This window comes from Lentinus tigrinus, assembly GCF_003813185.1.
Source record: "Lentinus tigrinus ALCF2SS1-7 unplaced genomic scaffold L226scaffold_1, whole genome shotgun sequence".
Classification (NCBI taxonomy): Eukaryota; Fungi; Basidiomycota; class Agaricomycetes; order Polyporales; family Polyporaceae; genus Lentinus; species Lentinus tigrinus.
This window is the reverse complement of record NW_027137910.1, coordinates 2,401,437-2,428,045: the sequence shown is the minus strand read 5'-3', so window position 1 is coordinate 2,428,045 and position 26,609 is coordinate 2,401,437. Positions and strand designations below refer to the sequence as shown.

At 57.5% G+C, this 26,609-nt stretch overlaps 14 protein-coding genes across 14 annotated transcripts; 5 read left to right on the top strand and 9 right to left on the bottom strand.

Annotated features, from left to right (window-relative positions):
* Positions 1 to 265: 265 nt before the first annotated feature.
* On the top strand, positions 266 to 1,922 carry L226DRAFT_578784 (uncharacterized protein; the record flags this gene model as incomplete). Its single annotated transcript, XM_067685532.1, has 8 exons — positions 266 to 386; positions 440 to 568; positions 635 to 691; positions 744 to 809; positions 875 to 1,036; positions 1,104 to 1,174; positions 1,247 to 1,262; positions 1,490 to 1,922. 8 exons carry the CDS (start codon positions 266 to 268, stop codon positions 1,597 to 1,599), a joined length of 732 nt encoding a protein of 243 aa, XP_067543073.1. The 3' UTR covers positions 1,600 to 1,922.
* On the bottom strand, positions 1,683 to 4,244 carry L226DRAFT_28464 (uncharacterized protein). Its single transcript, XM_067673588.1, has 6 exons — positions 4,088 to 4,244; positions 3,573 to 4,016; positions 3,091 to 3,501; positions 2,838 to 3,026; positions 2,022 to 2,775; positions 1,683 to 1,969 (listed from the first exon to the last, which is right to left on the bottom strand). The coding sequence occupies exons 1-6, from the start codon at positions 4,105 to 4,107 to the stop codon at positions 1,904 to 1,906; spliced, it is 1,884 nt and encodes a 627-aa protein (XP_067543072.1). The 5' UTR covers positions 4,108 to 4,244; the 3' UTR covers positions 1,683 to 1,903.
* Positions 4,245 to 5,814: 1,570 nt separating this feature from the next.
* L226DRAFT_528659 (NAD(P)-binding protein) lies at positions 5,815 to 7,501 on the top strand. Its single transcript, XM_067679432.1, has 5 exons — positions 5,815 to 6,256; positions 6,315 to 6,457; positions 6,600 to 6,907; positions 6,969 to 7,284; positions 7,347 to 7,501. The coding sequence occupies exons 1-5, from the start codon at positions 6,066 to 6,068 to the stop codon at positions 7,469 to 7,471; spliced, it is 1,083 nt and encodes a 360-aa protein (XP_067543071.1). The 5' UTR covers positions 5,815 to 6,065; the 3' UTR covers positions 7,472 to 7,501.
* A 178-nt stretch (positions 7,502 to 7,679) lies between these two features.
* On the top strand, positions 7,680 to 9,573 carry L226DRAFT_528658 (Isochorismatase hydrolase). Its single transcript, XM_067679431.1, has 7 exons — positions 7,680 to 7,792; positions 7,912 to 8,282; positions 8,345 to 8,455; positions 8,507 to 8,725; positions 8,858 to 8,954; positions 9,024 to 9,146; positions 9,208 to 9,573. The coding sequence occupies exons 2-7, from the start codon at positions 8,008 to 8,010 to the stop codon at positions 9,265 to 9,267; spliced, it is 885 nt and encodes a 294-aa protein (XP_067543070.1). The 5' UTR covers positions 7,680 to 7,792; positions 7,912 to 8,007; the 3' UTR covers positions 9,268 to 9,573.
* Positions 9,574 to 9,717: 144 nt separating this feature from the next.
* Positions 9,718 to 12,021, bottom strand: L226DRAFT_565064 (uncharacterized protein; the record flags this gene model as incomplete). Its single annotated transcript, XM_067683742.1, has 3 exons — positions 9,718 to 9,747; positions 9,814 to 10,975; positions 11,036 to 12,021. The coding sequence occupies 3 exons, from the start codon at positions 12,019 to 12,021 to the stop codon at positions 9,718 to 9,720; spliced, it is 2,178 nt and encodes a 725-aa protein (XP_067543069.1).
* A 494-nt stretch (positions 12,022 to 12,515) lies between these two features.
* L226DRAFT_528657 (uncharacterized protein) lies at positions 12,516 to 13,875 on the bottom strand. The gene is made up of 3 exons (XM_067679430.1): positions 13,813 to 13,875; positions 13,216 to 13,758; positions 12,516 to 12,607 (listed from the first exon to the last, which is right to left on the bottom strand). Exons 2-3 carry the CDS (start codon positions 13,377 to 13,379, stop codon positions 12,523 to 12,525), a joined length of 249 nt encoding a protein of 82 aa, XP_067543068.1. The 5' UTR covers positions 13,380 to 13,758; positions 13,813 to 13,875; the 3' UTR covers positions 12,516 to 12,522.
* Positions 13,876 to 14,462: 587 nt separating this feature from the next.
* L226DRAFT_541750 (ras-domain-containing protein) lies at positions 14,463 to 15,608 on the bottom strand (the record flags this gene model as incomplete). Its single annotated transcript, XM_067682086.1, has 8 exons — positions 14,463 to 14,722; positions 14,794 to 14,948; positions 15,016 to 15,078; positions 15,132 to 15,163; positions 15,228 to 15,310; positions 15,366 to 15,419; positions 15,476 to 15,502; positions 15,557 to 15,608. 8 exons carry the CDS (start codon positions 15,606 to 15,608, stop codon positions 14,463 to 14,465), a joined length of 726 nt encoding a protein of 241 aa, XP_067543067.1.
* A 278-nt stretch (positions 15,609 to 15,886) lies between these two features.
* Positions 15,887 to 17,653, bottom strand: L226DRAFT_528655 (uncharacterized protein). The gene is made up of 5 exons (XM_067679429.1): positions 17,320 to 17,653; positions 17,140 to 17,268; positions 16,883 to 17,079; positions 16,490 to 16,830; positions 15,887 to 16,437 (listed from the first exon to the last, which is right to left on the bottom strand). Exons 1-5 carry the CDS (start codon positions 17,563 to 17,565, stop codon positions 15,992 to 15,994), a joined length of 1,359 nt encoding a protein of 452 aa, XP_067543066.1. The 5' UTR covers positions 17,566 to 17,653; the 3' UTR covers positions 15,887 to 15,991.
* Positions 17,654 to 17,962: 309 nt separating this feature from the next.
* Positions 17,963 to 19,501, top strand: L226DRAFT_607607 (uncharacterized protein). The gene is made up of 5 exons (XM_067685829.1): positions 17,963 to 18,318; positions 18,390 to 18,449; positions 18,501 to 18,663; positions 18,720 to 19,129; positions 19,188 to 19,501. The coding sequence occupies exons 1-5, from the start codon at positions 18,033 to 18,035 to the stop codon at positions 19,259 to 19,261; spliced, it is 993 nt and encodes a 330-aa protein (XP_067543065.1). The 5' UTR covers positions 17,963 to 18,032; the 3' UTR covers positions 19,262 to 19,501.
* A 558-nt stretch (positions 19,502 to 20,059) lies between these two features.
* Positions 20,060 to 21,545, bottom strand: L226DRAFT_565059 (splicing factor CC1-like protein; the record flags this gene model as incomplete). Its single annotated transcript, XM_067683741.1, has 10 exons — positions 20,060 to 20,194; positions 20,242 to 20,347; positions 20,398 to 20,469; positions 20,521 to 20,605; positions 20,661 to 20,733; positions 20,785 to 20,854; positions 20,907 to 21,044; positions 21,093 to 21,140; positions 21,188 to 21,322; positions 21,373 to 21,545. 10 exons carry the CDS (start codon positions 21,543 to 21,545, stop codon positions 20,060 to 20,062), a joined length of 1,035 nt encoding a protein of 344 aa, XP_067543064.1.
* On the bottom strand, positions 21,485 to 22,489 carry L226DRAFT_27800 (uncharacterized protein). Its single transcript, XM_067673544.1, has 3 exons — positions 22,042 to 22,489; positions 21,636 to 21,987; positions 21,485 to 21,585 (listed from the first exon to the last, which is right to left on the bottom strand). The coding sequence occupies exons 1-2, from the start codon at positions 22,411 to 22,413 to the stop codon at positions 21,649 to 21,651; spliced, it is 711 nt and encodes a 236-aa protein (XP_067543063.1). The 5' UTR covers positions 22,414 to 22,489; the 3' UTR covers positions 21,485 to 21,585; positions 21,636 to 21,648.
* Positions 22,490 to 22,661: 172 nt separating this feature from the next.
* L226DRAFT_565057 (IlvN-domain-containing protein) lies at positions 22,662 to 24,094 on the bottom strand (the record flags this gene model as incomplete). The annotated part of the gene is made up of 8 exons (XM_067683740.1): positions 22,662 to 22,829; positions 22,884 to 22,988; positions 23,047 to 23,110; positions 23,164 to 23,451; positions 23,507 to 23,672; positions 23,729 to 23,892; positions 23,961 to 24,020; positions 24,081 to 24,094. 8 exons carry the CDS (start codon positions 24,092 to 24,094, stop codon positions 22,662 to 22,664), a joined length of 1,029 nt encoding a protein of 342 aa, XP_067543062.1.
* Positions 24,095 to 24,488: 394 nt separating this feature from the next.
* Positions 24,489 to 25,665, top strand: L226DRAFT_528647 (NAD-P-binding protein). Its single transcript, XM_067679428.1, has 6 exons — positions 24,489 to 24,747; positions 24,801 to 24,837; positions 24,895 to 25,011; positions 25,068 to 25,161; positions 25,215 to 25,405; positions 25,453 to 25,665. Exons 1-6 carry the CDS (start codon positions 24,502 to 24,504, stop codon positions 25,560 to 25,562), a joined length of 795 nt encoding a protein of 264 aa, XP_067543061.1. The 5' UTR covers positions 24,489 to 24,501; the 3' UTR covers positions 25,563 to 25,665.
* L226DRAFT_528646 (uncharacterized protein) lies at positions 25,223 to 26,423 on the bottom strand. The gene is made up of 7 exons (XM_067679427.1): positions 26,300 to 26,423; positions 26,162 to 26,244; positions 26,000 to 26,105; positions 25,910 to 25,943; positions 25,663 to 25,860; positions 25,443 to 25,597; positions 25,223 to 25,389 (listed from the first exon to the last, which is right to left on the bottom strand). The coding sequence occupies exons 1-5, from the start codon at positions 26,408 to 26,410 to the stop codon at positions 25,664 to 25,666; spliced, it is 531 nt and encodes a 176-aa protein (XP_067543060.1). The 5' UTR covers positions 26,411 to 26,423; the 3' UTR covers positions 25,223 to 25,389; positions 25,443 to 25,597; position 25,663.
* Positions 26,424 to 26,609: the final 186 nt, after the last annotated feature.

The following is a 26,609-nucleotide window of genomic DNA, read 5'->3' as shown; positions in this document are numbered from 1 at the left end:
TCAGGAACTGCGCAACCAGCCCAGATGCGCCCGGTGGTCAACCTCGCTCCAAGGTGCGCACACGAGACCTCACAACGCCTGCTACGCCGGTCAAAAGCCACGATGAAGCCGCGCGCTCCCTACAGACTTGGTACTGTACACGAATAACTCTCACCGTCATGGAGGAGCGATGAGGTCAACACGACCTCACCGTTCCTGCGAGCATATAAGAAATGGGCAACGTCCGCACCAAGCACAGAACCACCCCGAACTTCCAATAACGACCATGTCCGGCACTGAACACAACCCGCAAAACTCTCAGAACCAGGGCTCCTGGCAGAACGACCTGCAATCGCAGAATCAGAGCTGGGACCGTAGCGAAGGCGAAGGCCAACAGGGCATGCAAGGTACGCAGCGCCGTCCCCTCGACATCGTCGACCTGTCCTAACCGGCTCAACAGGTAATCGTTTTGATCCCGCCTTCGCTGGCAGCGGCGGGCAGTCCGCTATGCCCGTGCAGGATCGCGACCCCTGGGATGCTCCTGGACAACTTCACGGGACGCAGGGTGGCTACGCCGGAACCGGCGCAGGTGAGTCCGCTCTTGCCCAAAGGCACACACTCAACAACTCACCGAGCGCGATCGTGACTCGCCCAGACTTCGACCCTGGCAATCTGCCTGGGGGCCAAGGTGGCTACGCTGGGCCGGGTTCAAGTGAGTCCACTCCTGTATCCTGCGACTCGACGTCTCACTGAGCGTAATCCAGATGCCGTCCCCGGTAACTTGCCTGGTGGACAGGGCGGATATGCAGGGAGAGGCGCCGGAGGCGGAGGTACGTCTTCGCCACTAGTCATCTGTAGAGCATCGAGTCATTGACCACTCACCAATCCAAACCAGGTGCCGGTTTAGGCGCGATGGCCGGGGACCCGAGCGGCCGGTTTCCAGAGCGCGAACTGGGACAGAACGCAGCCTCGTACGGCGGAGGACCCGGTTCCGCTGCTGCTCCCGCTGGGGGACGCACTAATCGGACTGGAGCCAACACCGGCGAGAAGCTCGTAGGTGAGCGGTCTTCCTCCCGTCGGTTCGAGATCAAGATTCCAACGCTGACACGCTTGACATGATGCAGGCGAATTCGAGAAAGCAGCAGGCAAGTTGACCGGTAACCCGGGGATGGTGGCGCGGGGTGAAACTCGCAAGGTAAGTCAAGCGGTGGCGGCGTTCACATGTCGTCTTCAGAGGAACTTATGTTGACAGTTGCACCTATAACAGATGGGCCAGACAGGCCGTGAGCCTACCCCACCGTACTAAGAAGACTGAAGCTTAACTCACCATGAGATGTGGCTCCCGGAACTCCTGTACTGTAGTGATAGCCCACGCTTTGTCCTTGTATGTACTAGTATATAATGAACCTTGAGCACAGCTGGTCCGTGACATGCAGATCGGACGTAGACCTAAGGCTAAAATCGGGGAAATGTTTCTATCCATGTGATGAATGATACTACGTCTACGGAGGATGGAGGCGTTCAGAAACGTCCTCGGGGAAGGTCGACGTGCACGCGGCAGATCGCCCGGCGATGGCGGGCAGTAATGGGGTGAACAAGGCACAGATCAAAGTTGTATAGAGTACACAGGAGTCCATCGTCGCGACACGGAAAAATGCGTGCGATGTGGAAGAGTCCGTGATCGTGAACAACTTGGAAAAAATGGGGAGGTCCTAGCGAACAGCTGTATGATGCTATGTACTACTGGTAATGGTGTGAGATTATTCGGGAAGATGCGACAAATTGTGCGACCGGAACCATGCGAGAGACAGACGAGATATGTAAAGCGTATGACAGTAGGAGAACTAGGGGATGGGGAGAATATAGATGTGCAGCATTTGTCAGCCCAAGAGCAACGGAGATGGTCGTTACATCATGTTTAAGGTCATCCGCGGCGCGAATTCTCCCTCGAGATATCGCCCAGCGTTACACCCTCTGGGAGGTTCCGTACCTATGCAGGAAGTCAGGTTGATGCCCGCCACCTCGTACACAATCGCACGTACCTCCAACTTCGGCCTCGTCTCCGGCGCAGGCTCCTCATCTGCCGAATACACGCTACTTGTCGTCGTCGGAGTACTCGACTGACGAGCTCCCGACTGCCTCTCTGTCTCATCATTCCCACCTGCCAGATTCAACGTTGGACCCATCGCAGGCGTTGACGGTTCCGTTGGAGACCCGCTATGATAGCCTGACAATAGGGGTTCCGTACTTCCGACGCTCGCCTTCGCAGCATGTCCGTAGCCCATTGAGCTGCCAGTTGATGTGCTGTATGTATGCTGTCTTTGCCACGCACCAGGTGGTGGGCTAGTTGTCCGTGCAGGAGTATAGCCATCTCTGCGCGCCGGGTTCGGGAAGACCGCAGCCGGTGGAGGGTGAACGGTACCAACGGCTGCGTACGGGTCAAAGTCGGGTCCAGTGCCTGGGGTAGATGGAGCAGTGTTCCCCTCCGCAGTAGGCGGACGGACGATAGGGGCACCCCCCACGAGCATGGCCCCGGAGCTGTAGCTGGAATTCGGGTGCGTCAGCGCGGAGGGTGTTGACACGCGCCGGTTACCCTTCTCGTCATCATCATCGCCATCGAGTGGCCGGCGATTGTATCCCGCAGCAGCCAGGGTAGAAGCAACGGCCGTGTCATGTTCGAGCCGTTGGGTTCGTCTTCGCCGACGGACATAAAAGATGATGAACAGCACGATCGACGCTGCGGCGAGACCGACGATGAGGAAGACGCCGGCGACCGCGCCCTTATTCCGGAAGAATCTACGCGCGACGTTTTGGTGAGTCTGGCTTCACATGAGGACGCGCAGCGCCGGCACACTCACTGTGACGTTTGAGTCGCATTGTCATTGGTCCCGATGGGCGTGGGGTTCCCTGCGACGATGGTCACAACAGTGGGCGAACCGTCACTGTTGGTGCTGGTCAGAGTCTGTGTCACGGCCAAAGGAGCACTGGTAATAGTCGATCCAGCACTGTTCGTAGTTGTAATGTAAACCGTCGACTGCAGTGTGGTGCTATGCATATATGCACACCGAATGTCAGTGATACCTTCCTCCGTCATGACCATACAAGACATACGTGACAGCAACACCAGCGGTGATTGAGCTGGGCAAGGTAGTTGTTCCTTCTGTAACCGTGTTCGTTACGGTGTCCGTTGACGAAGTGGTAGATGAGGTAGAATCACCCGATGAAGTATCGGTCACAACAGCGGTTGTGGTAGTCGTGGGCGGATCTGATGTTGTAGTGGGAGCCGAAGTTGTGGAGGACGTCGTGGTAGATGTGGTCGTCGTAGTCGGAGGGGTGGTGGTGGTGGTGGTAGATGTAGATGAGGAGGTCGTAGTTGAGGTGGTGGTCGTGGTGGGAGGCGTAGTGGTAATGGTCGAAGAGGTGGTCGTGGTTGTCGGTGGATCTGTGGAGGTGGAGGTGGTCGACACCGACGTCGCATCATCCGTGGACGGCGATGTCGTGGGGGACGACATGGTGGTCGAACTGGGAGGGCGCGTGTGAGTGAGCTATGAGAGAATCGAGACGGATCTACGGGGACCCTAACCGGGACTCACGGAGGATCAGAAGATGCCGGGGCAGAATTCCCAGTCGAAGTCTGGATTGTAGAGGACGTAGGGGAATTTTCGGAGCTTGAGAGAGTGGCAGAAGGCGAGCCTTGTGACGAGGTCGTCGGCGCGGCCGAAGCAGAGGTTTGCGGGGATGCGGTAGTTGTGGTGGGCGTGTCGTCGGACGTCGAGGTTGGGGTGGGGGTGGACGGCGTTTGTGATTGTGATTCGCCGGTGGACATGGACGTGTCGCCGGTTTGTGAAGGCGGGGCGGTGGAGGTTGCAGGGGAAGTAGAAGCAGCGGACGTACCAGAAGTGGAGTCAGTGGCAGGCAGAGAATCAGAGACAGAAGTGGCAGGAGGGGAAGAACCTGGAACAGTGGACGACATGAATAGGTGTAGGGGACTGGGCAGTACAGGAATAAGGTTGAAGCAGAAAACGGAGTCGGATGCCCTAGCGGCCGACAAGTGGAACGAGGTCACTGTCAGTCAAGGATTGGCGGTGGAGAGACGCGAGCAACTCACCAGACACGCGCTGTCCGCATACACACAAGTGCGATACGGCGCAAGAGATATGAAGGGTGTGCGGGGAACGGAACACGCTGATTGGAGAGCAAAGGTCTGAAAGAGGCTCACCTGTGCCAGAGTCTTGTCTTTTGTTGCGGGGCCTGTACAAGGGCATGGTCGCGCTCAACGGCGAAGAGGCATGGCTCGCTGTGCTCGTGATGGCGCGCGGCCGGGGAGGAATGGGCGTATGGGAAGGAGGCTCCAGGGGAACGTGGAGGAGAAGGAGGCGGCTGCGTGCGCTCCCTCGTCTTTATTATCCGGCGGCGCAAGGCAGGCCTCTCGAAGTCCATGCGGAAATAGACGACCACAGCCGAGACGTCATTTCCTGTAATTGCCGCCTGCCGCGTCTACCGTTCACCCGTTCTGCAGTGCTTCCCTCCCGACATGCACACCTGCCCCATCCTCGTCTCCGCCAGCGACGTTCGCCGCACTGCTGGCAGCGACGACCGGCACGAGGACGACGTTCGCAGCCCGAATGGCAGCCCCGGGCATCCTTTCGGCCACGACTCACCGCGCGCCTCGCATGCCAGACAGCCTGCCGCCTCCTCCGTGCCCGGCATGCTGCGCCACGCATCCAGCGCATTCCGCTCCTCCTCTTCCGGCAACACCTCAGCCCCTACCCATCTACTCCGACCTATCCAAGGCCCCCTTGGCTCACCCAAGCAGGCAGATCTCTTCCATCTATGCCCCTCTTCCTCTTACCTTTGCTAGCCCTCCTGCCTCCATCTCCGGCGCGTCTAGATAGTCTCCCGCGGACGCCGTCTGTCGTGCTTGTCCGTTTCGTCTACGCCACCAGCCGCACAGCACGTCTGGCGGACACAGACACGCTCGAGAGCCTGCCATATATCAGGAAATAATGCATCGATATCCCTTCAAGCATTCCGACCGTACCGCCTTGGCCCTCGTGTCGATCGCAAACGGCATCCAGACAAACAGAGATCGCGACATGAGGCTTGTTGTCGGGCCGACCTGGAGCAACTTCAAGCATTCGCTGCAGTGGTGGCAATCTACAGAACAACCTTCAAAGTTTTCCTGAGCATGTCACTTAACCGCGACGTACCGACTCCGAGAATGCATTCCACGCCGCCCATGACCTGCCTCGTTTCCTTCGTGTTCCTTGATAACGGGCCCTACGTCCGCTTCTCCGACTTCGTGCAACTTCTCCCTGCGCTCCGGTCGCGATGACCTACTAGCGAACGCCAACGCCAACTTCCGAGCAGCGCACGCGAGCACTGGAACGTACTCCACTCCACGCCTGGTGGCCTGTCTTCTTTGACGTTTCTGATGGAGAGTATGCTCCAAGGTTCGTATAGCCAGTCGCGGCGATGTTCCTGAGACCAGTGGGAAGAGAGGGCGAGGGGAGTTGGGGCCTGCGTGGGCGTTGCCAAGTTCGTGGTTGCGCATTGCGCAACATCATGCATATGTATGCATCAGCACCGGTGCCGGACGATGACGATAGTGCGACCGCAAGTCGCTTGACATGTCTACACAACACATATCAAGTCTGGCAAGTCTCTGGCGCACGAGCGAACGAACCAACGGTGGTACAGGAACAGGACTGGCTTCACACGTAGCAGATACGAACAGTACTTACTGCGCGCGTTCGAAAAGGTCGACGCGTACAGTCGCGCGATCGCCCGCGGCCACCTCTCTATGTTGGTCATTCACCAGCTTGATATCGGTACACACTGCCATAGCGACGCGTCCTCTACCACGGCGAATAGCGCATACGCGTACACATCATCTTTGTGCTGCGCAAGCAGTTCTAGTATATAACGCAATCCACGCGAGAGCTGTGAACTTGAAACTAGGTCGAATCCAGAACAATCCCAGGCTTCTTTTTTCCTCGCCCTCTCGGCTACATTGCTCTGCTCTGCTCCTCCACAACGCGAGACCGATACCTGCCGAAAGCTTCAACAACAAACGCCAAACCACAATGGCATCCGAGACACCCGCTGTGACAAGTGAGACGGCTTCGAAGATCCCCGCAACGCAGAAGTCGTGGCGCGCTGTGCGCTCGGGCGAGCCCGCGAAGGCGCTCGCCTTGACCGACAGCACCCCCGTCCCCGTCAAGCTCAAGAAGGGCGAGATCCTCGTCAAGGTGCAGGCTGCTGCCTTGAACCCTGTGTGCGCGCTTTCACTGTGGTGAGGGGTTGCTGTATGCGCTGACCGGGCGTGTGTGCAGCGGATACAAGACCCTCGGCCTCATACCGAGCTTCGTGGCGAAGCGCGTGAACGCGTACGAGTTCGATTATGCGGGTACTGTGGTGGATGCGAATGGGTCAGAATTCAAGGATGGTGATGAGATAGTCGGCACTGTGCCAGTTGGTGAGTCTATCACTTGTTGAATGAACGCCGTCGACGCGACGCTAAATGAAGCTTTTCCTCCCTCCCCACACTTTCCGTTGCTGCGCCGTCCACTACCCCGGTGCACACATTACCTTTCACCCCGCTTCGCGACTCTATGAAGTCCGCGCATTCACGAGCGGCTGGGGTGCACTTGCTCAATACACCAAGGCCCTCGCTTCCGAAGCTGTCCTGCGCCCGAAGAACGTTACGCCGACGCAGGCGGCTGGATTCGGCATTGCGGGCCTGACGGCATACCAGGCTCTCGAGGACATCGCAAAGCTTGAGGAAGGCCAGTCGGTGTTCATCAACGGGGGCAGCACGACGGTCGGCTCGTTTGCGATCCAGCTAGCCAAGGCAAAGGGCGCGAAGGTGGCTGCGAGCGCGTCGGGGAAGAACGAGGAGTATGTTAGGAACTTGGGCGCGGATGAGGTGCGTGTGTCTCGAATGAAGAATCAAAGCGAGGCGATTGATGGGGCTTGGGTGCGCGCAGTTCTTCGATTATACGAAGGCACCGCTGCATGAACAGCTCATCGCCGCGGACCCGAACCCGAAGTACCATGTCTTCTTCGAGACGGTCGGTATCATGGACCCTACGCTGTTCGTGAAGAGTCCTGCGTACCTTGCCCCTGGCGGTGTGTTCATCTCGGTCGGACCGCAGGGGAAGGGCATCGGCAACATCGCGAACTTCGCGTGGAAGATCTTGCTGCAGCCGTCTTTCTTGGGCGGGACGAAGCGCAAGTGGAAGCTGGTCTCTGTGAATGTCAACAAGAAGGACTTGGGGGCATTCACCAAGCTGGTCGAAGAAGGTGTGTGGACGGTTATGTACGCACGTGCCGAGCTGCGCTGACATTGGCTGGCGTGGGCGCAGGGAAGGTGAAGCCGCTCGTTGACTCTGTGTTCGCGTTCGAGGATACGCTGAAGGCGTACGAGCGCGTCCAGACGGGCAGGGCGACTGGGAAGGTGGTCGTGAAGGTGGACCCGAACGCGGAGTGAGTGTGAAGTCGCTCGCCATGCGCCTGTTTTGTTGTGTACTCGTACTCTTGTCGCCGAGCTATTTATTAGTCATCTGCTCGGGTGTAGTATACCTTGGAATGTGATACCTGTGACTGTGTTGAGGGCTGGACTGTCGCGATCAGGTGAACGCGTCGCGTCGCGCGGCCGACGCGTCTGTCGATCGTCGGGCGCGCGCGACTGGCTTGACGTCAGACACTGGCTGTGAGAGCAAGTCACGGTTGTCTCGCAGCCTGAGCACGACTCGAATAGCTCTCACCCTTATCTCTACTTCCTCCGCCGGGCACCCGGTCGCTGCACACGGTCAGTCCTTCTAATGGCCTCACGATTTCCCGTCCTATGCCCCATCGTCTTCGCGAGCTCTCTCCCCTCGCTTCGCCTCGAAACGCCCTAAGTACTAATTAGCCATGGGCAACGCGCAGCCTCCCAGCTCAGACGCACCCACATCCGACAATAACACCACCACCACCACCACCACCACCACAGGCACTCCCAAGCACGACACTCCCATCCTCGGCATGGTCAAGCGTCCCAGAATCCCTGTCGCAACCGAGTACGGCAACGCCGCGGCCTGGTGGGTCGAGTATCCGACCGGGCTCATCGATGTAACACGCACGACGCACCTCCCGAAGGGCCCGCTCCCCAACGGCGACGTCGCACAGGACCAGCCCACCCATGAGGTTCCTATCCCGCCCCTCGTGAAGGAGTCCCAGTTAGACATCGGGGTAGATGGCGATAGGACTGTGCGGATTGCAACCAAGAACAGCGCGATCGTCATCATCGACATGCAGAAGTCTGTCCGCCTCCTCCTGCTCCTCTCGCGATCGAGATGCTCATGGCGCGTCTTCATGACAGCTTCTTCTTACATCCTGACTTGCGCGACCACCCAACAGGCCTTGCCTGCGTGATACCTATCATGAACTCTGTCCGGGCACTCCGAACGCACGGCGTGAAGATCCTCTGGGTGTAAGCATCCCAGTCCTTACGATACCCGTGGTCTGACACCAGCTCCTCCAGAAACTGGGGCCTCACCGAACACGAACTGACGACAATACCGCCTTCCCTCGTCCGCGGCTTCATGAAGGGTGGCCACGGCGGATTCGGCGCAGAGCTCACAGGCGGCTTCGGTCGCCTCCTCATGCGCGGTGAGTTCAATTCGGAATTGTACGGTCCGCTCCAGGGCCTGTACGAGGAGGGCCGCGATGCGGGCACGGACGTCTGGATTCACAAGAATAGGTAAGCTTTCGGCATCCCTCCATATGCTGCCACGCCGTGCATTCGCGAAGCGGCGGAACCATGCGCGCAGTGGCGACCGGCGCGAGGTCTGCGGTCTGATAACATCTGACGTGCTGCTGTTACTCTACGCAGGATGAGCGGCATCTGGGGCGGTCAGACGGCGCTCGATCTGTACCTCCAGGAGCAGGGAATCACGACGCTGTTCTTTGCGGGCGTGAACGCGGATCAGGTCAGTTCGGCCCGCCTCCCTTCTCGTTCGCAGTTGGACTGTGACACTGACAGCAATCACGGATTCTAGTGTGTGCTGGGAACGTTGGTCGACGCGTACTTCCGTGGATATGACTGCATAACGGTGGAAGACTGCGTCGCGACGACTTCCCCTCCCGGTGCTCTCGAGAGCGTCCTCTACAACGCCGGCGGGGTAAGTATGATCACCACACGTTCCATACCTTCTTGGGCCGGTCCGTTGACATTGATGGCAGAGCTATGGGTTCGTGACGGACTCCGAGCGGATCATCGCCGCAGCGGAGGCAAGTCCTTGACGGCACGTCGGGAAGACCTCGACGATTTAGCGGGGCACGGCGTGGAGCTGCAGCTACACACGGATATCTTCATGGCAACGAGAAGCAAGCAGTTCTTGGGTAACTTGATGTGTAATATACAGTGCTATTGGAATGGGATACATATGTATGTACATGCATGGATGCACGCAGTGGGTACAGAAGGCGAGTCGTCAAGAAGTCGTGTAATGGGGGCGTCTCCGAGTGGTGGGGCGTGCGTTCGTGTGTGCTTCTATACCTATGCGTACACGGGATACAATAAAGATCGAATCATCGATAGGTGGGGATGCGTTAAAGGTGTATGATACATGGCGGGAACCAAGAATGCGGAGAGGAGGGGTGGTATGGGAAGCAAGCGAGTGTCTGTCCATGCATGATATAAGATCGGACGCTCCGAGACACGTCCGGTCAATCATCTAGGTGCGCGGTGCTTCAGTTCCGCCACTCCACGCTAGGACGCCGCTGGGACGTGTGCACATGGTCAGCGTCCTTCCACTTGAACAACTATGCGAATTATCAGGAACATACCTGCTTTCCGTTGAGCCTGGTATAGAAAGTCTCCTTCTTGCCCCTGACCATCTCATGGCCAGGCGGAATACTGACATCCACGAGCTGGTGCTCCTGCGGGTCCGCAAACGGGTTCGGGTTCGCACTCGCCGCAGTGCTCAACCCCGGGCTCGGTGGCTCGTGTCCCGAGTGAGACCCAGACGGCGACACGGACACGGACGCGAACGACGCCGGGGGTGTCAGCGGCTCGTATGACTTCATGATAGCCTCGGGCTTCTGGAGCTGCGTCTGGATGCTGTCCAGCGCTGGGGGCGGCGAGCGCGACAGCGAGTGTGCTGTCGCCGTACTGCTGCGTCGGAGCGGGCTCCGGGGAGGGATGACGGGCGGCTTCGTCTGTTGTGCGCTATGCTGCTGAGGTGTGCGTGGGGTGGGTGCGACTGGCTTCAGCGGCGGAAGGTCTGTGTGCACCGGGACAGGCTTGCGCGTGGTGGGGGAAGAGACACGTGCGGCGCTGCTCGTGCTGCCGGGCGAGGGCAGGGCGCCGACGAGCGTGGTGCTGTTGTTCGCACTGAGCGGGATGTCGATGAGGCTTCGGTTGTCTTCGCCCGGGAGCGTCGGGAGCGTGGGCGGGTAGAGCGACGGCGACGAGCGCGCAGACGAGGGTTCTAGCCTGTGCGGGAGGGAGGGATCGATGCGGTGGTCGCTCGTGACTGCCACGCCAACAGAGCTGCCTCCGCTTGGCTTGCGAGCGCGGCTTTCTGCGGACGAAGACGAAGTTCCGTCGCTGTACCTGCGGCCGTTCGCGCCTATGCCAGCCAGACCGAGGCCGTTGAGATGCTCGTTGCTGCCAGTGTGATGACCGAAGGAACCATGCACGATCGAACCTTGCTCCATTTCGTCGTCGAAGGGGCTACGAGAGGGAACAGCGCCGTCCTTGCCTGCGATGACGAGCGTACGGTCGGTGTAGCCCGACGCGTAGCGCATCTGCGGCTGCGGAGAGAGGGCGCGTGGGTCCTCGAACGGGTTGTCGGGCATGGGCAGCGGGCGCGAGATCGAGTTCATGAAGCGTGGTGTGCGGCGACGGCGGCGGCGCAGTATGAAGCATATCCCGAGGCCTATCGCCGTTATGACGATACCGATAGCGAGGAAGACACCGGCGACGGCCTTGGTGTCGGAGAAGAACCTGCAAGGGGATTCCATGCGTCAGTCGGAAAGACTCGCGGGCACATGTACGGAACCTTACCCTGACTTCCCAGAGTCCTCGTTGACGCCCCAGATACCCGTCGGGTTCGCAATGACGTGCGTGACACTGACGAGCTGGCCGTCCGACAGCGTCGACACACCGACGCTCGTGAAGACCGGTGGTTCTGATATGATGGTATGCTTCTTGGCGTCGGTTGTGGTGACGAAGACCGGCGAAGAGAGCGTCGTCTCCGGTTGGTCAGTGATTGTGCTCGTAGTCGTCGGGGTCTTGGCGTTAGCCTGCTGAATGCCAGATGCGCTTTTAGAACCATTATCACTCGCATCAGAAACAGGAGAAGGAGCAGAGGGAGGCGCGGGTATAACGGAAGTGGACTGAGGGAGAGGGGAGGTAGGGGGCGCCGCGGGGGCTTGCGAGGCCGCGTGGGTCTGGGGAAGCGATGTCAGAACGGGTTGCGATTCGACGGAGACCTCCTCAGTCGCGGGGGGCCTGACAATAACGACATGCGTGGATTGGGTGGTGGCGGGTGCAGTCGGAACCGAAGGGGCGACAGGTACAGAAGTGGAGACAGGGAGGGGTGTAGGTATCACGGAGAGAGAATGGGTCTGCGCATGGGAAGTGATCAAAGAAGAGGAACTCGAACTGACCCCCTGAGCTTGCCCCGTACCGGTAGCTATCGGGCTACTTGCGCTGCCGGTATCAGAAGGTGAATCGGGACCTACGGGTCTCGCAGGACCCGTAGGTGTATCTGGCGCGCTGAAGGTAGGCGAGGACACCGCTGCGGGTTCTGACTTGGATGCGGATGTGGTGGGTGCAACCGAGGAAGACTTGGCTGGCGAGGAAACCGAGGACGGAGCGGCCTCGGTCTTCGACGACGCTGAAGTCGGCGGTGCTGTGTCCTGACCTGGTGCAGCGGTCGTGGACGGCGTGGAGGTTGAAGGCGCCGCAGAAGACCCTGACGTTTCGGATACTTGCGTAGTAGCAATAGAAGTGGAAGTGCCTGTAGACGACGCGTCTGGTCCAGCCATCTTCCCACTGCTGCTGTTAAGGCCGTGATCAGCGCCATGACATTGAAGCCATGGGAAGACACAAACCTTGATTTTACGTTAGTTGCGACGGCCGTCACAGATGTTCGCACCGCAGAGTGTAGCGAAACAGAAGAGGGGGTGTTTGCTGCGGACGAGGTGGGAACCTGGTCAGGAAGAGTGTCCGAAGTAGAAGGAGCGGATACGACAGGAAGAGCAGCTGATCTGCTCGGCTTCACGCTCGTCTGAATGGACGAGAATGACGATACGGAAAACGAGATGGGTGACGCGGAAGTGGAGGATAACGCAGAAGGGACAAAAACCGACGAAGCGGCAGATGACGAGGAGGCGACCGCGGAAGATGGGGTCGCAACTGCTGTCGACGACGCAGATTCCGGAGAATCTGGAGCAGTCGGAGGAGCAGCTGAGCGTATTAACGTTGCGCTCGACGATAACCCCGAGGATACGGCGCTGGAAGTAGCCGACGATGTAGCGGCAACGGAGCTATCCACTCCACCAGTCGACGACAAAGGCGAGCTTGTAGCACTGTCGGAGGAGAGCGACAGCGACAGGCTCACACTTGTACCTGCTGGTGTGAGTCAGCTATCTCGTCCCTGTGTACTGGTATACGGGTGCCAATGCCTGTTTGCCAAGACACCACGATACGAACGCAGAGCAACAGAGCGCAAATGAAGATAGGAAAGACGGCGTCAAAAGAGGGTGAACGAAGGAGGGCAGGTGGAATGGCCACGTCAGCTAGGCGTACGTCCTGCATGTAAATACGTCCCCAGGTAATCCGGCTGCAGTCCGCTTGCATCGAGCCCGGTCCCTTGCCCCGTATATGGAAGAACAGGGAGCGTCAGGGGATCAATGTCATGATGGCAGCGCTACAGCCGCCACTTCGACGGGCGGACTGCGGCCCTTCGAGAGCGGCTCGAAGCTGCAGATAGCACTCTGGCGCATTCTACTGCCTCTGTAGCTGCGAGCGCTTCGTACAAACCCCGACCGTCCGCCGCGGGTCATGACACCGAACACATGAACGCCGACGGAATGCACTATAACGCCAATTTAATGCATAGCATGGCGTTCTTGATGATGAAACGCAGTCAGCGTTGTCCGCCGTCGTCGCGCGATGTCCGGCACTAGCACGGAAAACATGGGAAGCATCAAGCATAGGGATAAGCACAAGAGACTCACCAGAGGAAGCCATGACCAACGTGATATTTTACAGTCCCACGGACACTGTACCAATCAGGTCCAAGGGGCGGGCGCGTTACCGCAAGGGGGCCGGGGCCTGAGGCACACGGGCGTGCGGGCAGAGGTGCAGCAGCAGCAGCGGGAACTCCTGGGCATCCACACATCCCGGTCTTATGTATATCAACAGACGACACGAGCCGCCCGGTGGCGGGGTGCGACCTTGTGCGACATGGTTCGTGAGATCGGTAAAATCTCGAGTGTAGTACGGGTGTGTACGTCGCTCCCGCCCCGACCTCCGGCAGCCTGCCGTGCTTCTCACATCGTCAGTTGACTGAATCACGCTCGGGAGACCACGCACCCGCGCACTGCTTATCGCGCTTACACGCCGTGGATCTTCATGGGGACGTTCCCAGAACAGAGGGAAGCTCATAATTATCGCTCGGGATGGCGGCGGTTGTCAGCCCGGAAGAGGCGAGGACAGTTCTAGTGGTGATTAGCAGACGCATTTTGCCGCCCTATGTCGCGTATCCTTGTGGTTGCAAACTTAAGAAGCATGTCAGCATTCAGAGTACATGCACATGTGGGGCTACGACTTACGGCAAGAGGCATGCTCTCTCGTTGGACGAGGAGCGAATATGATAGCCTGCTGACTTGTCCCTCGTGAACGAAGGTTAAAAGGAGAAAGACAGCATATGGACAGATGCACGCGAGACTGGTCTAATCATCGTGGACGCCGAGAGTCACACGGTCTGTCCCGCTGCACAGTCCGCATATCCCATGGTGATCAGCATCAACAAATGGGTCAACTCTACTACGAAAGGCATGAGGTAATAGTACAGATGATCCGATACATAAGGTAGACCGAGGAAAGCCGCCAGAACATTAAAAACGATTACTACAAGATACTATCCCGGCGTGTCCCACATTTGCTACATAGCGTGTAGATGGTGATGCTGCGTGTCTACTCCCACACTATCGGGAGACGGACGTGGGCGACATTCACAAGCGGAGTGAGAGTCCTGATCCAAGAGGTATAGAGGCTGGGAAGGGGTATGCGGCGACGGTGACGATCACCGGAACGAGTGGGAAGGAGAGTATGGACAATGGTACAGTGTCCGGACAGTACAGCAAAGCTCGAGCCCTGCCGCCATCAACTGTCATAACATGAGAACGCGAGGCGCAAGGAACTAACGGTGCGTACTCACGCGCGAATCATTCTAGAGAAAGAGAGACCGTCTCCGCAGCAACTAACAGCAGCGTACGCCGGTTCCAGGGATCTTGAGTCTGACGATGCTCTTCCGACGAGAGCCGCTCAAGCTTCCGAAGCTCAGTCGACTCGAGCTGTTGACTCTGCGGAGTGCACGATCTCCATAACTGACGCCGCTGCCCGCCTTCTCTGGATCAAGCTGGCCAGACTCGATGGCGAGCAATATTGACCGGGCGCAGAGGAGGAACGGCGCCTCGACATTGTCACCTGTCAGCGACGATGCCTCCAAGAAGTGGACGTCTTCGCAATGCGTTATCAAGGTCATCGCTGGTAAGCCGTCACGCTCCGAGAGAGTGTTCTTATGAGCTCACCATGTTCTGCCGCCCATCGACTCGCCTCCGACCACTCCACCTCTCGCTCTTCTTCCCTATCCGACTTGTTGCCGACGAGCACCGTGACCAAGTGCGGGCTCCCCAAGGCACGTGCGTCCTCGAGCCACCGAGAAAGCTTCGAGAAAGAAGCGCGGCTGTGCGTACGAACATGATGCGTTTCAGTATACCTGCAGGTGGAGTAGGGTCGACATAGCAGCAAACCTGGTGATATCATACACAAGAATAGCCCCTGCTGCACCTCGGTAGTAGCTTCGCGTCACTGAACTGGGATGGAATTGGCCTGGATGTCGGAGACGCAGGAAATGTGGGGCACTCACCGAAATCGTTCCTGTCCCGCGGTATCCCAGAGCTTTCCACCGGGTCCATTCCTTCCTCAGACATTGTGCGAACAGTCCAATATGACAAAGACTCACCTGCAGCTTGATGCGCTTCTCACCCAACTTCACTGTTCGGCTGGAGAATTCCACTCCGATCGTATGTTGTGAGTGTTCCTTGACTGGCCAGTATTCAGATAAAGATGGTAAACGAGATCCGAGACAAGCCCTACTCACATGAGTTGTGCGTGAAGTGATGGAGCAAGCAGGTCTTTCCTGTCCCTGCCTCGCCTGATATTCCGCCAGATTAGTCTCCGCCCTCATCGACCAGCGAGCACGCTGCACACCGATGATGATGAACTTCATGAGGAAATCTGCTCGCTTGTGGTCAGTTCCATGCCAGCAACAGCGCCATTACTGCTACGCACCGTAAGTCTCGAGCAATTCTGTCGCGTCTGCGTCGTAGTCTGCGTATGCCATGACGGTAAGGAAGTGGTCAAAGGGTGAGGATGATGAGCTCAGCGGCGGAGGAGGTCCGGCCACTGCCGCAGAGCACGACGACTGTGGCTCCGAGCGTCCGAACGCGGATCGAGCCCACGTGGTTATCGCCCATAAGCGTCTATCTAGCACTGATTGGCTCATATTAGTTATTGTCGCGAACCAGCGCAGTGAGCAGGCTACTTATATGAATCTACCTCTCTCTGCTTAATTCGCTGGTCCTGTCGTCACCCGACACGTCCTCGGAGGTTCGCTAGGCTGCAAGTAGCCAGCTCAATGTTATGGTTGCTGCTTATGTGTACAAGTTTATCCTACGTTCTTCCTGCTAAGATATGTATGTATATCCACCGAGCCGATGCGCGCGGTCACCAACCCTTCCAGGGAACCCACACATCCACCACAACGTTTCCATCGCTGACACCGGAGTCGACAACGTAGTACCAAGGGTACCCCGCAAGGATGAGACACGCATGTTGCCCCACGATCTGCACCATATCGCCGAGCTTCAGGCTGCCATCACCCTGGATAGGACCGAGCTGGAAGGCCTCAGGCGACATCTGGGTCATGATACCGTGCTCTTGCGAACACCGAATCATTCTCCATGGCTTGCCGATGACATCACCATATCCGGGTCGCGGGCCAGTGTCCTTGCTCATGGCAATGGCACCGGCGTCGCACGTAGCCTCGTCCGAGCCGTTCTCGCCGCGGCCGGGGTAATACGAGATGATGGTGGCGAGGACACGCTGCGCGATGTCGCGGTGAGTGATCAAGCCGGTGTTGAGCTGTTGAAGATCGAGGAGAGGGTAGTTGCCTATCGGCAGGTGTGAGCATCTCGCAGACAGCGGAGGATAATGGAGACATACCCGCATGAAGCTCCAAAACACCATTCAATACAGGCGCAAGCTTCGCCTTCAGCTCTAGTGTCGCGGCATGGGCTGTAGGAGTCGCACCAACGGAAAGGACGAATGGCTCCTTTGGTGGGGCCAAACCAGGTGTGCTAGCGATCAGCTGGAGCGCAAGTGCGGCCGCCGTGTTGACTGCCGTGACCTCGGAAAGGAGGAAATCCTGCGCTTCGTCGAACGTCGTTGACGCATAGGAGTTGCCGGCATGAGTGTAGAAGCCGTATACGGAGATGTGGGGCGAAGCCAAGACTGCACTCAGCAGCGCGGCGAACGTCGGCGAGTCGGGCCTAAGTCCAGCGCGTCTGCTAGGGATTCGTCTCATGGACTACGCGAAAGTTGAGAAAGGACACGCACTGGTTGCCGCAGTCGACCTTCATGAATACGGACCATCTCCTGTGATGGGCCTTGGTGGACTCCCATGCTTCGATGACCTTGACCTGATCGGGGTGATCAACGAGAATACGCATGTTCGCGCCCACGGCGGCGAGCTCGTCGGTCAATGCAGAAAGATCGGCGATCTTGTTCGGAGCCATAGGGAGGCCATAGAGAACCTGTTATGCGCCAATATGAGCACTCGAACACAACGTACTCTGACCTAGAGAGGGACATACATCCTTCACGGTCCCATCAGCCATCAAGCCCGCACGGAAGACCTCGCAGACTTCCATCACGGTCGAGACAACGATGGAGTGGGTCTCATCTGCGGTAGACAGAAGCTGGAGTCGCGTGCCCTCAGGAGTCTAGGGAGAAGTTAGCATGGTTAAGTAGGAGAAACGCGTAAGGAAACGCGCCTTGTGGGACTTGACATGGGCGCGGAACCTGGCGCCGAGGGACTTTGCGAGTTCGTGCATCTTGGCGCAGTTGCGCGCGAAGACGGCGCGGTCAATGATGAGGGCAGGGGTCCTGAGCGCATCGAGGTTCTTGCCCTTGTACTCGTCGACGAGATCCTGCTTCTCGGGCTTGCCACTGATGTGGTACGGGGTGCGGGACTGCTTGGGGATGAGCGGGTTCGGCTGGGGGTGTTCCTCGGCACTCATGGTGGGCGTGAAGACTGAATGAGGACGGTGTGGAGGTGCGAGTACTTATAGGCGGCGAGCGATCGGAGGACGTGGAGGAGAGACTGGGAGAGACTTGGAGGAGACCTGGCAGAAACGATCGAGTACCATACAGGCACAGCTGCTGGTATAGAGGTTATCGTGATTGATACCAATCTGCCGCCCGTTCATGTTCCTAAACGGATGCCGGGCCGCCCCCCTGCCCGCCCGTTGCCGGCCCTCGAGAGCCAGGGCAAGCGTCCGCAAGCCCATATCGAGCCACCGCCCGTTGGCCGAGAGGACGGGGACCGAGTCAGGACCAAGTCAGGACACATGCTCACACACGCCTATCGCACTCACCGGGCCTGCAAGCGGCCCGCCCCCTCCGCCGCCACCCTCTAATCGTCAGACTCGTATATATCCTGGCCAAACTCGGCCGAGGGCAGTATCATAGCCTACACTTGCACACCATGTCCGACCGCCCCGTCCTCCAGCCCATCCACCCCGAGATCGGTGAGAAGCTCCTCGACGAGTATGCCGCCTTCCATCGCGAGCATCTCATGCACACCCCGCCCCTCCATGAGATTCCCTGGACCCCCGCCATCCGCCAGCAGCCCGCCGTCCTTGGGGGCTCCGAGCCGCTCCCTGTCGGCAAGGTCCAGGACTTCTCCCTTAGCCACTGCATGATGCGCACCTTCACCCCCGAGGGTGACGCTCCGGAGGGAGGCTGGCCCGTCTTCATCTTCTTCCATGGAGGTGCGTCTCTCTCTCCGCTCCGCTGCATTCCATTCCCGATCCAAACCTGATCCGCGCATCCTACTTCCCAGGCGGATGGACTCTGGGGCGCATTGACACCGAGAACGCCTTCTCGTCCAACATGTGCAAGCGTACGTGTCCGCACTAGTCCCACCACCATCGTCCTGACGCTTGCCTCGCAGGGGCAAACTGTGTCGTCGTCTCCGTCGACTACCGTCTCGGCCCGGAGAAGCCGTACCCCGCTGCCGTGGAGGATGCAGTTGAGGCACTCCAATGGACTCACAGCAAGGCACCAGAGGCCCTCGGCATTAACCCGTCCCGCATCGCCGTAGGCGGTTCGTCAAGGTCAGTCGCTCACATCTTCCCTTGCCATGCATCATCTCAAGTTCATACTTGTGCAGTGGTGGCAACCTCGCGGCGATCATCACGCACAAGGCTGTCGAGCTCGACATCCCCCTCGTCTTCCAACTCCTCGTCGTGCCCGTGACCGACAACACCGCCAAGGTCGGCGACGAGCGATACCCATCATGGACGCAGAACGCCCGCACGGTCTCCCTCGTTCCCGACAAGATGCTCTGGTTCCGCAACAACTACTCCCCAAACCCCGCCGACTGGACAAAGTGGGATAACTCCCCCATCTTCGCGCCCGAGGAGCTCTTCAAGAAGTCGCCACCAGCCTGGATCGGGGTCGCCGAGCTCGACGTACTCCGCGACGAGGGCATCGCATATGGTGAGAAGCTAACGAAGGCCGGTGTCAACGCCGAAGTCAAGGTGTACAAGGGCGCACCTCATCCAATCATGGCCATGGACGGTACGAGCGCACAATACTGGGTTGCGTATCGCATTTCTTATGGAACTTGTACATTCAGGTGCTCTTGACGTTGGCAGGGAACTGGTCAGCGATGCTGCTGCTGCGTTGAAGAAAGCCTTCTACCCGGCATGACATCGACAAGGGTATATTGGGGTAGTAGCAGTAATAGAAGTCCACAAACAAAAGCGATTCAGTGACTTGTCAGCACGCTGGACAGCGGTCGCGATGCATAATTCGCGGACCGACGATTTCAGAACGGACCGGAGGAAAACTATCGTCCGAACGATCGAACATACGTTAATCTTGGAAGCAGTGCTCGATATGATGTATACCACCCTATGATAGTGGGCTCTTGTTTATCCGCGCGAGGGGAGGTGCCAAAAGCGGATGGCATACGCTATGACTCCATCGCGTCGGGAAGCGGGTTATGCGGTCTAGGCAAGCACTCAGGCAATGGCGATGTAAGATAACTGTGTGTGAGAATATCACCTGCGATGGTAGGCATGGACACTTCGTCCTGATCACGTCGCAGTGCTTGCAAAGTGGCGGGCGGGGCGGGCAGGCAGAAGGTTGACCTACGCATACTCATCAGTCATGTCATGCAGCATACCATGATTGCGGCGGCGGCGGGGTAGAATAGATGGCACATCTATTGCAGAAGGAACGTTTGAGAGACAGAAGAGATGCGCGGTTTGGATGTCAGCAATAAACCTGCCTATATCGTATGAATAGGACGGCCGAGGGAGGCGTCCGTGCCGTAGCATAGAGACGACCCATATGTGAATCTGCCTAACGAATAATAACTTTGAGAAAGAGCACCATATAGAGAAGGACGTGGCACGAGAATACAATGTCGTCTTTTCTTGACCGCACGTAGCGGGTTCCTGGGATGATGAGTTCAGAAGCATACATTGGGACCAACCGACACGGTCACTGGTGAGCCTGCATGATAGCATCCGATATGAATGCAGCGGAAATCTGGCGGCCACCGAACCAGCGACCGTTGAGACCGTCGATGGCGCCCTTGGCCGCTTCAACGGTGTCGAATTTGACGTAGATCTCGCCCTGGACCTGGTTAGCCTAGCTGTGCCGTTGCGGGAATGCACACACACCTGTGACTCCTTCTCAACTTTGATGGCCAGAACCTTGCCGTACTTGGACTCGACTTCTCCTTTGACGTCTTCAGCGAGGTCCTTGTCCCAATCACGTTCAGTCTCCCTGTAATGTACAATGAGTAGCGCTTTGGCGTGTAGCTGGACATGGCATACTCCTCTGGGTTGAACATGTTCTTCAGCAGGACAGACTTCGATTGCATCGTCTGAGGAATGTTGGGTCGTGCGCTACAGGGGGAACTCAATGTTGGGCAAAATGGGGCTGATGATGGAACTGACATTGGCTCTAGCTTGACGGGTGCAGGGTCAATTCTGGCAAGTTTCTGCATCAGCGCTTGACGTGAAGCTGCGTTCAGATTACCGCCTGTGATATGAAGTGAGTACTGCTGTTCAGCGATGCAGAGCATATCGAAACATACCGCCAGCTTCATCCAGAGACTCCTGCTGGGCATAACGGGCATTCCCCTTCTCGTGGACGGTGTTGACTCGAAGCTATTATACAATAAGCCGCCTTCGAAGAATCTAACATGACGCATCACATACCGTTCTGCCAGCCAACTCAAATCCGTCCATCTGTTCGAGAGCCATCTTGGCGTCTTCCGAGCGCTTGTACCTAGTGACGGTCAGTCAATTTCCACCTCGATAGCGACGAATACTCTGCTCACTGTACGAATGCATAGCCTTTGCTACGCCCCGTCATCGGATCGCGGTGAAGATCGACAAACTCAAGTTCACCAAATGGCTCGAAGACCTGTTTTATGTCGGACTCTGTGAGGTTAAAATGAAGGGAGCCAACGTATAGCCTGTCGACTGTTAGCAGTGGCAATTAGGTGAAGGTCCGAAAGACTCACTGCATGCCACCGTGAGGCGCGCTCACGCCGGGAGGTAGGTTGAGATTGCTGCGGAACATCAGCAAACGCTTGTCAGAAGGCACGAGTACACTCACCCGTCGCCAGCATGAAGTCTATTCCTCTCGGCTTCCGTGTGCTGAATCTGGATAGGCAGACCCATCACTACAGTTCCACTCAGTCCAATAGCCTTGTCAACGAGTTCAACAGAGCGGAACTCGACGTAACCGATACTGTGCATGGGTGAGTCAAACGTCAGATAAGTGGGCAACCGTCGCCTTACCCCTTGGAGCGCCTCGAGATCCTGTCAGTGACAATTCTAGAATCCATGACGGTGTTCTCGCCAAGCTTGTCCTCGAAGAAGTACCCCAAGTCGCGTGCTGTAAGTCGTGCTGCAAGTTGAGAGACAAAGACAGACCGAGCCTCGGAATCGTCCGGACTGGGCTCCTCGTTCATGGGATCGTCTGGAGGTGGCTCGTACGAGGGCGAAGGGCGTCTTCAGGAAGAGATGAGTGAATAGCGCATACAAGCACACGATACACGCACTTTGTGGGAGGGCTCAACGGACGGCTACGCTCCCGCTCTCGACGATAGCGAGGGTCCTCGATGTCATCCCTCGGGTCGCGAGAACGCCTAGGTGGCCTGTCGCCGTACCTGCGGTCAGGTTCACGAGAACGAGTTCTGCGACCTGGGCTGTCAGCGAGAGGTGGTGGGGGTGCAGGCAAGCCAGCGGAGGGTGGCGGGGCTGGGAGAGACGATTCTTCAGCACCTTCGTCAGGTCGCTTCCTTTTGCTGCGCTCATCCCCAGGGACATCCTCGTCTTCTCCACGCTTCCTGCGTCGATCCTTCTGGTCCCGGTCGTCCCTGTCGCGGTCCCTGTCCCTGTCCCTCTCGCGGTCTCGATGGCTATGTCTATCGTCGGCTCTGTCTCTTTCACTGCGACGGCGCTCACCATCACGATCCCTCCGCCGCTCTCTGTCCCTGTCCCGCTCTCTGTCCCGCTCCCTGTCGCGGTCATGGTCTCTGTCGCGGTGGGACCTTTCGCGGGACCGGTCCCTGCGGTCGCGACTCCGGCGTCGGTCGTCGTATTCGTCACGATCCCTGTGACGGCGTTCCCTGTCCCTATCACTCTCGCGAACCCGAGAGCGGGAACGATGAGAGCGTCGGGTGCGGTGGGTCTCGGTGGAAAGGTCGCGGGATCTGTGGAAGAAGTCCAGTGACGAACGGTGAAATGAACGGGTATTGCGTACACTTTAGATCGCCTGTCTGGAGACTTTGGTCGGTCGACATCCATCTTTTCTGCTTTTCCGTTCGGCGAGGACATGTCTGGCAGCAGGATAGCGGAAGTCTGCCGGTGGGTTAACTGAATGAAGTCTGCACGGCGGTCGTCTCGGTCAGAGTCGTGCGTTCGGTGAGCAGACTCCTTCCCAGCCTGGACAAATCGAGACAATTTCTCACGAATGGGCGTCTTTCGCAGCAATCCAATTGTCCAAATGGTTTGGGTCCGTTTCGGAATCTATTAGACGTTACAAGTACAACGTATGTCTAAGAGGGATGGTTCTACACAGTATACTACTGAGCCAGGAGACCTGCAAGACGTGCCCGTACCCTCTTCTCAGCTTGGCCAAGCTCGCTTGCCTCGGACTTCTGGTACAAGATCTCGAGGGGGTTGGCGTCGCCCTCCTTCTCCAGGTCATCCTCAATCTTGCTGAATTCCTGCTGGAACTTGGCGTTCAACACCTGCCGCGCCGTCAGTCAGTACATCGATACAAGAAGCAGTCAGCTCATACATACCTGGTTGTAGAGGATGTCCTTGAAGTGTGCCCGTGCTGCCGAACCATCGAGGTTGAGAGCACCGTTCAGCTGACCATATTGCGAGACAGTGGAGTGATGCTTGAGCTGTGTTCGACGTCGCTTAAGCGAGCTTATCGTAGCAACGGTGCGAAAGACTACATACCTGACGGATGAAACCATCCTCAGCAGCACGCTCGAAGATCTCCGCCGGCTCCTTGGACATCCACCTGTAGACGGATCAGTGAGAAGACGGCCCGAGATCAAGCAAGGAGCCACTCACATCTCGTAGCAGAGGGCTTCATCTGAGCATCCGGCTTCCTTCAGGACACTGAATGCTTCCCTGAAGAGCATGATGATGTTCGGCCAGAGCGCCTGTTCGGCGAAGAGGTCCATCGCGGTCTCCTCACGCGCAGACGAGGCGATGGCACCAGCCTTCGTCGCACCAATGGCGCGGGAGAGGGCCAACGCGAGTTCAAGGGCCTTGCCCGTGCCGTCCTGTTCCGACGAAACGAAGCAGGGGAAGCCCTTGCCCTTAACATACAGACTCCTTACGGACGAGCCAATCATGCTGCGTTCGAAGTGTCATAAATCATCAACACCTGAAACGGTGAACATGAGCGTACCGAGGCGCAACCATAACGATATCCTGGGATGGCTTGAAATTCAGAAGCTTGTAGAAGACGTTATAGCCACTAGCGACAACGATGCAAGCGTCATCCTTCAAGTTCGGAGCGATCTCGTTGTTGAAGACACGAGGCTGAACCTGGTCAGGAATGAGCAGGAAGATGACTAGAAATCGCATGTGCATGAGCTTGCTGTGCATGCTATTTGGCACAGACACTTACTGTCTGCCTGCTTCGCCGCCTTGGCGAAGTCATGCTCGACGTTGAAGCCCTTCGACTTGGCGTCCTCTGCGTAGTGATCGGGCCGGTTTGCGATGATAATCTTCTCGTTCGGGATCCCGGAATCGCGAAGATTTTGCGCCTGAGCAGCACCCTGGTTCCCGAAGCTGCACCGCAAACACAGTGAGTTAATCACCCCAGATCGTCAGGCGCGCACGCGAGATATGACCCGTACCCGAGGAACACGATGGTCTTGTCCTTCAGGAGATCAAGGTTCGCGTCGGAGTCGTAGTAGCTGTGGAAGCCCCTCGTCAGCTACTCGGATCATGGTCAAATGTGGGAGCAAACTGCATACATCTTCGCAGACATCGTGATAGAGGGGTGGGGTGAGCGGCTGAGAACGGTGAGATGGCTTCGATTGTCCTCATCGCAGACGAAGGCGTCCCTCTTAAATACAGCAGGGCTTCGCGACGCTTGGCCCTGGGCCGGCCCTCCGCCTGAGTATATTTCCGTTTTCCGGGGTGTCCTGACTGACCGCGGACCGTATGACTGCTGTTAGTTCGCAGCGAAGGTGAGAACGGTATCCCTGTGACTGCCCAGTTAAGGTGTCCTGTGACAGCGGTGCGTCGGGTTCGCCGGACCGCACCCCACGGGGCACCCTGCCGATCCCCGGTTTTGCGCACCCTCGCAGAAGTCGATGATGCGAAGAAGCGTACAAAAGGGGTCTGGATGCCCTGAAGGATGTGTCTGATATCTCCTCTCGCACCTGTGAAGTCATGGAAAGCCCTGCACTCCTCGCGAAGAAGATCGTATGCATCACCGGCGCTTCCAGGGGCATCGGGCGGGCTTGTGCCCTTGAGTGCGCGCGGCATGGCGCGACGGGGCTCATCCTGCATTACTACGGCGATGAGGCTACGACGAAGGAGATTCAGTCCCTGAAAGATGAGATTGAGAGTCTGCACACACATTCAAAAGTGGTTGCCGTCCCGGGCGATATAGCTCATCGCGAAACATCACAGAAGGTACAGACGTTCATGTCTATCAATGCCCAAGAGAGACTCACAGAAGCTCGCAGATCGTTCTGGAAGGAGTGAAGGTCTTCAATAGAATAGGTGATCTTGTGGAAGCCCCATCGTTGGCATGGTGAAAGACTCAGTTGTCTGTGACAGACGTACTTGTCAGCAACGCCGGTATCTGTCCCTTCTCGGAATTCTTGTCCATGCCGGCGGAGGTATGGGAGAGAACACGTCAAGTCAACCTTGACGGTTCATTCTACATCACACAAGGTCAGTAGTCGCAGCACATGACAAGGACAAGGACTCACCGTCGTGTCTGCCAATAGCCGTCGCCAACCAAATGAAGGACCAGACCCCGCAGGGCGGGTCAATCATCGGCATCTCGTCCATCTCAGCACTCGTAGGCGGAGAATACCAAGTGTAAGTCGCATGGCACATAATCGTATGGCAGCAAGACTCATCGCGAATTGAAGGCACTATACACCCACGAAGGCCGGTATCCTCTCGCTCATGCAGAGCGCGGCAGTTGCACTCGGAAAGTACAACATCCGCGCGAACGCAGTACTCCCAGGCACGATAGAGACGGACATCAACAAAGATGACCTTGCGGATGCAGCCAAGCGAGAAGGCATGGTGAAACGCACCGCACTGGGGAGGCTAGGGAGTAAGTCCCATCACGTGTGGTCTGAGCATGAACTAACCGGTAATCAGAACCGGACGACATCGCAGGGCCAGTGGTATTCCTTGCGAGCGACCTGTCAAGATATGTGACCGGAGGGCAGGTTCTGGTCGATGGTGGTCTTTTTGTTAATCTGCAATGATGTGTCTTCTCTGGCTAAGGAACAAGGTCTCCGATCTATCAACCAAGTTTCTATCGTCAGCATGTTACATGTCGCCGGAGCTCATACGTATTTGATGCACCTTACTCAACATACGGATCGAGGGCAACATCGTTGACCACGGCTGGCTGCGCATCGTAAACAACCGTAATCCATCGAACCCATTCTGGCCCAGGGTTCCGCCACGCATGCATTGTTCCCCTCTGGACGACTACGTCGCCCGGATTTTCGAATACGGTCTCCGATCCGTCCTCCATTATGAGGATTACCTTGCCGCTGACTTCTCGCAATCAGCGTGGTAAGGAATTGAAGAGACATGAGATACTCACTTAGGATATTGTGGTCGAGCGAGGATGTCCGATGCTGTCCCATTGCTCAAGATTGGCGGTGAGAGGTACGGGAGCGATACATCAACCTACCATGGAAGCCGTCGCTCCGGGAGCGAGGTCGGTGAACAGGAGGTTTGTTCCCCCCTTTACGACGAGACCAAGGTCTCCGGTCGCTTCCCGAGTCGCACCATCTGTCCTGCGAAAGGAGCATTACATCAAATTGGTTGGGATCGAAGAAACGTCCTTACTCACTCGTCATTGTTGTCGTTCACTGGCAACGAACCAGTCCTCCATATCGGTCCCGCACTCACGCCTTGAAACTTCCGGTTTGCCTGCTGCAACCGTCTTAATGCATGCCGTTGAATGTCGACATACAACGCACACACTCACATATGATTCCATCACCTTGTCGCTCTTCACCACCGCAACTCCGTCTCCACGGTGCCCGGTGACGACGCGCCGTAAGCCGGATAAAGGGTTCGCTACAGAATCAGCAGCCATTCTGAACTCTTCGATCTTGAGCGCGAAAGCAAGTTGCGTGATGCGATGATGGTGGACGAACCTTGACTTCGCCAGTCCCTTATAGCTTTATCCGAAGCTATCGATTTGCACTAGGGAGGGTCAGATGTCCTGGGAACGGGCCGGTCGCCTGTCTCTTCTCATATACAACTGTGCAATCGGACGGAGCTGCGGGTCGCAT

Excerpts from the sequence above, each read along its gene's own strand:
- L226DRAFT_28464 (XM_067673588.1), bottom strand. The coding sequence starts at position 4,107 with ATGCGGACAGCGCGTGTCTG. Across the intron at positions 3,502-3,572 it reads CCGGCATCTTCTGATCCTCC|TTCGACCACCATGTCGTCCC; the intron begins GTGAGTCCCGGT and ends GCGCCCTCCCAG. Across the intron at positions 1,970-2,021 it reads AGACGAGGCCGAAGTTGGAG|GTACGGAACCTCCCAGAGGG; the intron begins GTACGTGCGATT and ends CTTCCTGCATAG.
- L226DRAFT_528659 (XM_067679432.1), top strand. The coding sequence starts at position 6,066 with ATGGCATCCGAGACACCCGCTGTGACAAGTGAGACGGCTTCGAAGATC. Across the intron at positions 6,257-6,314 it reads GCTGCTGCCTTGAACCCTGT|CGGATACAAGACCCTCGGCC; the intron begins GTGCGCGCTTTC and ends GCGTGTGTGCAG. Across the intron at positions 6,908-6,968 it reads GGAACTTGGGCGCGGATGAG|TTCTTCGATTATACGAAGGC; the intron begins GTGCGTGTGTCT and ends GGGTGCGCGCAG.
- L226DRAFT_528658 (XM_067679431.1), top strand. The coding sequence starts at position 8,008 with ATGGTCAAGCGTCCCAGAATCCCTGTCGCAACCGAGTACGGCAACGCC. Across the intron at positions 8,456-8,506 it reads GGCGTGAAGATCCTCTGGGT|AAACTGGGGCCTCACCGAAC; the intron begins GTAAGCATCCCA and ends CAGCTCCTCCAG. Across the intron at positions 9,147-9,207 it reads TCCTCTACAACGCCGGCGGG|AGCTATGGGTTCGTGACGGA; the intron begins GTAAGTATGATC and ends CATTGATGGCAG.
- L226DRAFT_528657 (XM_067679430.1), bottom strand. The coding sequence starts at position 13,379 with ATGTGTGGATGCCCAGGAGTTCCCGCTGCTGCTGCTGCACCTCTGCCC. Across the intron at positions 12,608-13,215 it reads GTTGGTCATGGCTTCCTCTG|CAGGTACAAGTGTGAGCCTG; the intron begins GTGAGTCTCTTG and ends GACTCACACCAG.
- L226DRAFT_528655 (XM_067679429.1), bottom strand. The coding sequence starts at position 17,565 with ATGAGTGCCGAGGAACACCCCCAGCCGAACCCGCTCATCCCCAAGCAG. Across the intron at positions 16,831-16,882 it reads AAGGTCGACTGCGGCAACCA|ACGCGCTGGACTTAGGCCCG; the intron begins GTGCGTGTCCTT and ends AATCCCTAGCAG. Across the intron at positions 16,438-16,489 it reads TGTTTTGGAGCTTCATGCGG|GCAACTACCCTCTCCTCGAT; the intron begins GTATGTCTCCAT and ends ACCTGCCGATAG.
- L226DRAFT_607607 (XM_067685829.1), top strand. The coding sequence starts at position 18,033 with ATGTCCGACCGCCCCGTCCTCCAGCCCATCCACCCCGAGATCGGTGAG. Across the intron at positions 18,319-18,389 it reads CTTCATCTTCTTCCATGGAG|GCGGATGGACTCTGGGGCGC; the intron begins GTGCGTCTCTCT and ends CCTACTTCCCAG. Across the intron at positions 19,130-19,187 it reads TCCAATCATGGCCATGGACG|GTGCTCTTGACGTTGGCAGG; the intron begins GTACGAGCGCAC and ends TTGTACATTCAG.
- L226DRAFT_27800 (XM_067673544.1), bottom strand. The coding sequence starts at position 22,413 with ATGTCCTCGCCGAACGGAAAAGCAGAAAAGATGGATGTCGACCGACCA. Across the intron at positions 21,988-22,041 it reads GCGGCGGAGGGATCGTGATG|ACCGCGAGAGGGACAGGGAC; the intron begins GTGAGCGCCGTC and ends ATAGCCATCGAG.
- L226DRAFT_528647 (XM_067679428.1), top strand. The coding sequence starts at position 24,502 with ATGGAAAGCCCTGCACTCCTCGCGAAGAAGATCGTATGCATCACCGGC. Across the intron at positions 24,748-24,800 it reads ATCGCGAAACATCACAGAAG|ATCGTTCTGGAAGGAGTGAA; the intron begins GTACAGACGTTC and ends AGAAGCTCGCAG. Across the intron at positions 24,838-24,894 it reads GAAGGTCTTCAATAGAATAG|ACGTACTTGTCAGCAACGCC; the intron begins GTGATCTTGTGG and ends TGTCTGTGACAG.
- L226DRAFT_528646 (XM_067679427.1), bottom strand. The coding sequence starts at position 26,410 with ATGGCTGCTGATTCTGTAGCGAACCCTTTATCCGGCTTACGGCGCGTC. Across the intron at positions 26,245-26,299 it reads ACAAGGTGATGGAATCATAT|CAGGCAAACCGGAAGTTTCA; the intron begins GTGAGTGTGTGC and ends AGACGGTTGCAG. Across the intron at positions 26,106-26,161 it reads GTGAACGACAACAATGACGA|GACAGATGGTGCGACTCGGG; the intron begins GTGAGTAAGGAC and ends CTCCTTTCGCAG.